Here is a 9,713-nt window from a genome sequence, read left to right as displayed (position 1 = left end):
CATCTCCGACCAGCGCCTGATCTCTAAAATCTACATGATTCTGTCAAAACTCAACCACAAAAAGACAAACAACCCAATCAAGAAGTGGGCAAAGGATATGAACACACATTTCTCTAAAGAAGATATTCAGGCAGCCAACAGATACATGAGAAAATGCTCTCGATCATTAGCCATTAGAGAAATGCAAATTAAAACTACGATGAGATTCCATCTCACACCAGCAAGGCTGGCATTAATCCAAAAAACACAAAATAATAAATGTTGGAGAGGCTGCGGAGAGATTGGAACTCTCATACACTGCTGGTGGGAATGTAAAATGGTACAACCACTTTGGAAATCTATCTGGCGTTATCTTAAACAGTTAGAAATAGAACTACCATACAACCCAGAAATCCCACTCCTAGGAATATACCCTAGAGATACAAGAGCCTTCATACAAACAGATATATGCACACCCATGTTTATTGCAGCTCTGTTTACAATAGCAAAAAGTTGGAAGCAACCAAGGTGTCCATCAACGGATGAATGGGTAAATAAATTGTGGTATATTCACACAATGGAATACTACGCATCGATAAAGAACAGTGACGAATCTCTGAAACATTTCATAACATGGAGGAACCTGGAAGGCATTATGCTGAGCGAAATTAGTCAGAGGCAAAAGGACAAATATTGTATAAGACCACTATTATAAGATCTTGAGAAATAGTAAACCTGAGAAGAACACATACTTTTGTGGTTACGAGGGGGGGAGGGAGGGAGGGTGGGAGAGGGTTTTTTATTGATCAATCAGTAGATAAGAACTGCTTTAGGTGAAGGGAAAGACAACACTCAATACATGGAAGGTCAGCTCAATTGGACTGGACCAAAAGCAAAGAAGTTTCCGGGATAAAATGAATGCTTCAAAGGTCAGCGGAGCAAGCGCGGGGGTCTGGGGAGCATGGTTTGCGGGGACTTCTAAGTCAATTGGCAAAATAATTCTATTATGAAATCATTCTGCATCCCACTTTGAAATGTGGCGTCTGGGGTCTTAAATGCTAACAAGCAGCCATCTAAGATGCAGCAATTGGTCTCAACCCACCTGGAGCAAAGGAAAATGAAGAACACCAAGCCCACATGACAACTAAGAGCCCAAGAGACAGAAAGGGCCACATGAACCAGAGACCTACATCATCCTGAGACCAGAAGAACTAGTTGGTGCCCGGCCACAATCGATGACTGCCCTGACAGGGAGCTCAGCAGAGGACCCCTGAGGGAGCAGGAGATCAGTGGGATGCAGACCCCAAATTCTCATAACAAGACCAAACTTAATGGTCTGACTGAGACTGGAGGAATCCCGGCGGCCATGCTCCCCAGACCTTCAGTTGACACAGGACAGGAACCATCCCCGAAGACAACTCATCAGAAATGAAAGGGACTGGTCAGCGGGTGGGAGAGAGATGCTGATGAAGAGTGAGCTAATTATATCAGGTGGACACTTGAGATTGTGTTGGCAACTCTTCCCTGGAGGGGGGATGGGAGGATAGAGAGAGAGGGAAGCCGGCAAAATGGTCAAGAAAGGAGAGACTGAAAGGGCTGACTCAAGACGGGGAGAGTAAGTGGGAGTAGGGAGTGAGATGTATGTAAACTTATATGTGACAGACTGATTGGATTTGTAAACGTTCACTTGAAGCTTAATAAAAGTTATTATAAAAAAAAAAAAAAAAAAAAAAAAAAGATAAACAACCCAATCAAGAAGTGGGCAAAGGATATGAACACACATTTCACTAAAGAAGATATTCAGGCAGCCAACAGATACATGAGAAAATGCTCTCGATCATTAGCCATTAGAGAAATGCAAATTAAAACTACAATGAGATTCCAACTCACACCAGCAAGGCTGGCATTAATCCAAAAAACACAAAATAATAAATGTTGGAGAGGCTGCGGAGAGATTGGAACTCTCATACACTGCTGGTGGGAATGTAAAATGGTACAACCACTTTGGAAATCCATCTGGCATTATTTTAAACAGTTAGAAATAGAACTACCATACAACCCAGAAATCCCACTCCTCGGAATATACCCTAGAGATACAAGAGCCTTCATACAAACAGATATATGCACACCATGTTTATTGCAGCTCTGTTTACAATAGCAAAAAGTTGGAAGCAACCAAGGTGTCCATCAACGGATGAATGGGTAAATAAATTGTGGTATATTCACACAATGGAATACTACGCATCGATAAAGAACAGTGACGAATCTCTGAAACATTTCATAACATGGAGGAACCTGGAAGGCATTATGCTGAGCGAAATTAGTCAGAGGCAAAAGGACAAATATTGTATAAGACCACTATTATAAGATCTTGAGAAATAGTAAACCTGAGAAGAACACATACTTTTGTGGTTACGAGGTGGGGAGGGAGGGAGGGAGGGAGAGGGTTTTTTATTGATTAATCAGTAGATAAGAACTGCTTTAGGTGAAGGGAAAGACAACACTCAATACATGGAAGGTCAGCTCAATTGGACTGGACCAAAAGCAAAGAAGTTTCCGGGATAAAATGAATGCTTCAAAGGTCAGCGGAGCAAGCGCGGGGGTCTGGGGAACATGGTTTGCGGGAACTTCTAAGTCAATTGGCAAAATAATTCTATTATGAAATCATTCTGCATCCCACTTTGAAATGTGGTGTCTGGGGTCTTAAATGCTAACAAGCGGCCATCTAAGATGCAGCAATTGGTCTCAACCCACCTGGAGCAAAGGAAAATGAAGAACACCAAGGCCACACGACAACTAAGAGCCCAAGAGACAGAAAGGGCCACATGAACCAGAGACCTACATCATCCTGAGACCAGAAGAACTAGTTGGTGCCCGGCCACAATCGATGACTGCCCTGACAGGGAGCACAGCAGAGGACCCCTGAGGGAGCAGGAGATCAGTGGGATGCAGACCCCAAATTCTCATAAAAAGACCAAACTTAATGGTCTGACTGAGACTGGAGGAATCCCGGCGGCCATGCTCCCCAGACCTTCTGTTGACGCAGGACAGGAACCATCCCCGAAGACAACTCATCAGACATGAAAGGGACTGGTCAGCGGGTGGGAGAGAGACGCTGCTGAAGAGTGAGCTAATTATATCAGGTGGACACTTGAGATTGTGTTGGCAACTCTTGTCTGGAGGGGGGATGGGAGGATAGAGAGAGAGGGAAGCAGGCAAAATTGTCAAGAAAGGAGAGACTGAAAGGGCTGACTCAAGAGAGGGAGAGTAAGTGGGAGTAGGGAGTGAGATGTATGTAAACTTATATGTGACAGACTGATTGGATTTGTAAACGTTCACTTGAAGTTTAATAAAAGTTATTAAAAAAAAAAAATCAGGAGCCAAAATATCAACCTGTTTCCACTAACGTGAATAAAATTTTACATAGAAGCTACTGTCATGAAACTGGATACTCTGGCTACAGAACCCTAAAAAAGAAGTAACAAGTCTATCTATCGTTATCACAGTCAGAATTGATCACAGAGACTAGCTTAGAATATCTCTATGTAAAATATACAGAACGAAGATTAAGGTTCAAGGGACATTCAATGACTTTTAGAAAGAAACAGCACTGAATATTTGTATTTTACAGTACCTTATTTTTTAGCTATATTTCTAAATGTCATATCCATATATGTAAACAATATCTTCACACCTAAAATAGGATTCAGGTTTTCTAATGTCTTTGGAAAGACAGAGATGCTTTCAGTTGTAATTAGAAAAAGAAGACTGAAACACAATTAGAGAAGGATAATGCATTCACATGTACAAGGTATGTGACATGGAGGTGAACAGGAACAGATGAAGAGGGGCAAATGGCATGTAGCTGCCTTTACAGGGTCACGAAATCAACCATCATGAATTTCTCTTTTTGAAGTCTTTGTCTTTAAGGATTTGCGCTGCCCTGGGATCAGAATGACACTAAAAGTGTTTGATTAATGAGGAGCTTTGGCTATTTATCCCCCAGAGAGACAGAGAATGCAAATACTATGCCTATGACCACCTCACTCAACAGCCACCCCCAGTCAGGAAGCAGTGCCCCTGAGATTGGGCCTACAGTTGATCCTCATATGGAGGAGCCTTGTCCCTCACTTGTCCCTCCACCTTTCCTGGAAACGCATCTTCTACATTTGGGGAAGATGTCAAGCATCATTCCTCAGTGATACCAGCCACGTAACCTGTGGTCCTTTAATGTTTAAAAATGAAGACAGGTGTTTCACTACAGGTTCATCCAGGGGAAGCTGTGAAGAGAGTACATGCATGAAATGATTTGAACCAAGTCTGCCAATAACTCATACCTAACCGTCTTCCATCTCCCTTGCATGTTTCCTTATGTCTTTGTACCAATATCAGGGAACTTTTATTCTACCAGTCTTTTAATTGTCTTTACAATGGCATGGACCATTTTCCTCCTGAGCGGAAATCTGCCCCTTCTTATACAGCATGACTTTAAAAATTCTCTATCATTTACTTGCGTTCTTGTGATGGTGAAGGATGAGGGTTATCAGCTTCCCCTTAGGTTTCCATTCCTGGTTCTTAACACAAATTTTTAGTATCTCTGTGGCCTGTACTAGTCTCTGGAGGAAGAGGTAGAGCCTGAGGCAAACTCTTCAGGCTGCCTCCGTAGTCTACTTGTTTCTGTTTAAAGTTACCAAACATTTAAAATGATCGTAACAGTACAGATGTTGTTGTTATGTGCCATTGAGTTAGTTCTGACTCATAGTGACCCTATAGGACAGAGTAGAACGGCTCCATAGGGTTTCCAGGGAGAAGCTGGTGGATTCAAACTGTCGACATTTGGGTTAGCGGCCAAGGTCTTAACCACAGCACAACCAGGGCTCCAACAGCACAGATAGTGTAATTAAAAAAAAAAAAATACAGCACCTTACCCTTTTCTTATTAAATAAATGTTTACACCCAGCTACATCAGCTTCTGGTCTTTTTTTAAAATTAAATGAATTAATAATGGGCATACAGAAGATACCCTCTCTGTATTTCCCACCATTCCTCTCTTACCTTTCCCCCAGATGGCATTTGTTTCTGGTGCTGCTGCTTTTGGTCTAGGGCTCATACATTTGATTGTCTTGTCACACCATTTTTTCCATCAGATACATCAACAATATGGAAACTAGAAACCAAACAAGTGGTTCCGAATTCCTTCTCTTGGGACTAACAGAGGATCTGGAACTGCAGTTCCTCCTCTTTATCCTGTTTTTGTCCATATACCTGGTCACTGTCTTTGGAAACCTGCTTATCATCCTGGCTGTTGGGTCTGACTCCCACCTCTGCACTCCCATGTACTTCTTTCTTTCCAGTCTCTCCTTCACTGACATCTGTTTCAGCACAACCACGATCCCAAAGATGTTGGTGAACCTCAAAGCACAGAATCAGAGCACCACTTACGGAGGCTGCCTCACCCAGGTCTGCTTTGTCCTGGTTTTTGCTGCTTTGGAAAATTTTCTTCTTGCAGCAATGGCTTATGACCGCTATGTGGCCATTTGTCACCCACTGAGGTACACGGTCATCATGAACCCCCGCCTTTGTGGCCTGCTGACTCTGCTCTCTCTGTTCATTAGCACTGTGGATGCCCTGATCCACAGCCTGTTGGGGTTGCACCTGTCTTTCTGTATAGATCCGAAAATCCCCTACTTCTTCTGTGAAGTTATTCAGGTCAGCAAGGTTGCGTGCTCTGATACCCTCATCAATAACATCTTCATATATTTTGCAGCTAGCATGTTGGGTGGCATTCCTCTGTTTGGGATTATTTTCTCTTATACCCAAATTGTGTCCTCCGTTTTGAAAATGCCATCAGCTGGTGGAAAGCATAAAGCTTTTTCTACCTGTGGATCTCACCTGTCAGTTGTTTTCTTATTTTATGGGACAGCTTTTGGTGCATATATTAGTGCTGCATTTATACACTCATCCACAAAGACTGCAGTTGTTTCAATGATGTACACTATGGTCACTCCCATGATGAACCCCTTCATCTATAGCCTGAGAAACAAGGACAGGAAGGGATCCTTGAGGAAACTGGTCAGGAGCATATCTGCTTTTCATTGATTATATTACCTCATTTGGACTTGGGTTTTTAGATTTTGTCAAAGTAAAAGAATGCTCATGAGGTGGGATACTTGACTCTTCCATCTCTGTGTTTGTCTAAAAGGACTAGACAACATAATGGCTAAATGCAATTCGATTTGGTTTTTAAACCTGACTTTGTTTCTTGTGTACTGTGTGATGCTTGACAAATAATTTCAACTCTCTAAACTCGGTTTCTTTAGTCAGGGTCTATAGAATCAGAGCCTGAGCCAGGGTTCTTTATTAACTGATTTGGGGGGAACATTCTTAGAATTTAAAAAGCAGGAAAAGGTGGATAGGGTAAGTAAAGAATGTAGGCAAATCTGTAGGCATAGCTAGAGACTAGCTTCAGCCTGATCCCATGAATAGAGCCATGAGAATGGAAACGCAGTTAATCCCAATGACAGTCAAGGGAGCTGAATTTTTATGTGTCAATATAGTTCTTACCAATACACGTCATTGGTAAACTATATGTGTTTAAGATAACATCGGCATCCACCATGCTCCATTTTATTGTCTATTGTTGTTCATTTTATATGCTGCTAAGTTAGCCATCAACTCATGACACAACAGGATCATACCATTATTATCCATAGTGTCTTTTTTGGCCGATTTTTTATGAGCAGATTACAAGGCCTTTCTTCCTTGTTTATCTTAGTTGGAAGCTTTGCTGAAAAATTTTCAGCATCACTGCAACACACAAGTCTCCAGTGACAATGCCTGAGGTGCATTGGCCAAAAGTCAAGCATGGATCTTTCACATGGAAGGCAAGAATTCTGCCACTGAACCACCGCTGTTCCCCTTCATAATCTATAAAATTGGCATAATTAGATTATCTCAGTGGTTTCTAATGATTGTGATATAATTAAACCTTATCAGTGAGGAAGCCATCAGTTCTAATTAGAAAATATAAACACTGACTTTAATATGCTCCCACAGTAAAGAGCATTATCTTTCATTACAAAGACTTCAGAGTTAAGAAATGTACTGGAACATTACAGTAGGGATTCATTCATTCCCCTTGAGATGGTTTCACCTAGCAATGGTTCCCCTCATGGTGACAAATGGCTGAAACAGTCAGGTATTATATCCAGACGTGATACTCAGAGCCACAAAACTGACCATTTGTCGCTGAACCTATTGTTTATAGTAGATCTATTGTTAATTTTTATTGTTAATAGACCTTTCCATACAGAAGATGTCTCCTCCCATGTCATCACTGAGAATAGCATCATATATCCCTTCTTAATCAAATTTCTGTTTGGGGAACAAATAATTACTATGAGAGCCTTAGCCTGTTGGAAGGATAACCCCTATAACTATTACAAGCATTTAATACAATGCCTGGCATATAACATTCAATAAAATTTAACTAAGACACATGTGTTCCATATGTTGCCATTATTTATAAGGCTTGTTATTTCTTGCTCTCACATATTTCTACACCTTACCTCAGAAGTTTTGTTGGTTTACATTTATCATAATATCTATCAGCAGCTTTTACTTGTCTTAGTAATATAATGAAATGATAAATTATTGAATAGGCAGGGAAAAGGGAAATAATGTTTCTGAAACCTTATTTGCTTTGATTCCTTCTCATTGAGGTATTGATAAGAGTGTATGGAAGCTTTTAGTTTTCTCCTTAGTTACCTTATTTTGCAATTTTTCTTTGTCATCTCTAGTGGAGTCATTGTTTGATATAGTACAGCCAATACAAAGAAATACAGTTGAGTAAAATTAATTAAATCATTGAAGTCATAGTGGGCTGGCCATACTATTAGGGATCTCATATAAAACTTTTTAAACTGTATTTGTGAGGAAAAGTTTTTCTGCAGAGATGGACTTTATTTTGAGGAAGACATTTTGTATAAAATAGGACAGTGGAAAAGGAGAGTTGGCAGGCTTAGGGACTTTAACAGTAGAAGAATATGGGAGAATGTATTTAAAACCTGGAATATGAAAGAATCTGGACATTGAAATATTTCCAATTTTATTTATTAAAATACAATAGTAAAACAGTGTGTAAAATGTATCTATAGTTCTTAAAGAATCGTGATATAATGAAAACTCATATGCCTGTGACCTAGTTTAAAAATAAAGCAATGACATCACCATAGAAACCATTTGAAAGGTCTCCCTGTGTTATTGCCTTCTACCCTCCTGGTGGCAAACACTATCTTGAATTCCGTATTTATCATTTTCTCTGATGTTCTTCAATTTGTTGAATCTTTTTATTATGGACTGAATTACATCCTCCAACAAGTCCTAATTCCCTAGTACCTTTGAAGGGGATCTTGTTCAGAAATAGGTTCTCTTCAAAGCTGTTATCAGTTAAGGTAACATGAGGTCATAATGGAATAGAGTGGGTTCAAATCCGATAAGTGGTGTCCTTACAAAAGAGAGACAGAGGGAGGATGGTCATCTGAACACAGAGGAAGAGTTATGGTGCAGCTGCAAGCCAAAGAATGCCTGGGGATACCAGAAACTGTGAGAAACAAGAAAGAATCTTTCCCTAGAGCCTTCAGAAAGACAATAGCCTGCTAACACCATGAATTCACACCTCCAACCTCCAGAATTGTGACACAATAATTTTTCCATATTTTAAGCCACCTACTTTGTGGTACCTTTTTATGGGCTCTAGGAAGCTAATAAACATGTGAAATTGGCAGTATTAGATCATATTTTCTTTATAAAACTGGCAATGGAATTAACGATTATTTTTAATCACCTCTATGTATATCCCTATCCAGTTTACAAATTTGTCTCTTTTTAAACATGTTAGTAGATAAATCTTAATGTATGAATTTTGTATCCTGATTACGCTTTTTGAAATTCAATCGTGTTGCTGGGTATAGCAGTAATTCATTGACAAACAATGCTGTATTTTTTTACATCATGTATGGTGACGTTTCATAACAGATATCTTTCCTAATGCAGATGTTTTGTTGTTAGGTGCCATCGAGTCAGTTCTGACTCATAGTGGCTCTATGTACAACAGAACGAAACACTGCCTGGTCCCGTGACATCCTCACAGTCATTGTTACGCTTAAGCCCATTGTTGCAGCCACTGTGTCAATCCATCTAATTGAGGGTCTTCCCCTTTTTTGCTGACCCTCTACTTTACCAAGTATGATGTCCTTTTCCAGAAACTGATCCCTCTGGACAACATGTCCAAAGTATGTGAGATGTAGTCTCACCATTCTTGCTTCTAAGGAGCATTCTGGTTGTACTTCTTCCAAGACAGATTTGTTCGTTCTTTTGGCAGTTCATGGTATATCCAATACTCTTCTCCAACACCACAATTTAAAGGTGTTAGTTCTTCTTTGGTCTTCTTTATTCATTGTCCAGCTTTCACATGCATAGGAGGTGATTGAAAACACCATGGATCGGGTCAGGCACAACTTAGTTTACAAGGTGAAATCTTTGCTGTTCAAAACATTAAAGAGATCTTTTGCAGCTGATTTGCCCAATGCAATGTGTCTTTTGATTTCTTGACAGCTGCTTCCAAGGGTCTTGATTGCGGACCCAAGTAAAATGAAATCCTTGATAACCTCAGTCTTTTCCCTGTTTATCATTATGTTCCTTATTGGTCCAGTTGTGAGGATTTTTTCTTTCTT

At 40.2% G+C, this 9,713-nt stretch overlaps 1 protein-coding gene across 1 annotated transcript; it reads left to right on the top strand.

Moving 5' to 3' along the window:
* Positions 1-5,334: 5,334 nt before the first annotated feature.
* On the top strand, positions 5,335-6,078 carry LOC126071026 (olfactory receptor 7G2-like; the record flags this gene model as incomplete). Its single annotated transcript, XM_049875336.1, has 1 exon — positions 5,335-6,078. A coding segment is annotated over one exon (744 nt), but the record flags the coding sequence as incomplete, so codon positions are not given.
* Positions 6,079-9,713: the final 3,635 nt, after the last annotated feature.

This window comes from Elephas maximus, chromosome 3 (assembly GCF_024166365.1).
Source record: "Elephas maximus indicus isolate mEleMax1 chromosome 3, mEleMax1 primary haplotype, whole genome shotgun sequence".
Taxonomy (NCBI): domain Eukaryota; kingdom Metazoa; phylum Chordata; class Mammalia; order Proboscidea; family Elephantidae; genus Elephas; species Elephas maximus.
The sequence above is the reverse complement of the archived record's forward strand: the minus strand, read 5'-3'. Positions and strand labels throughout refer to the sequence as shown.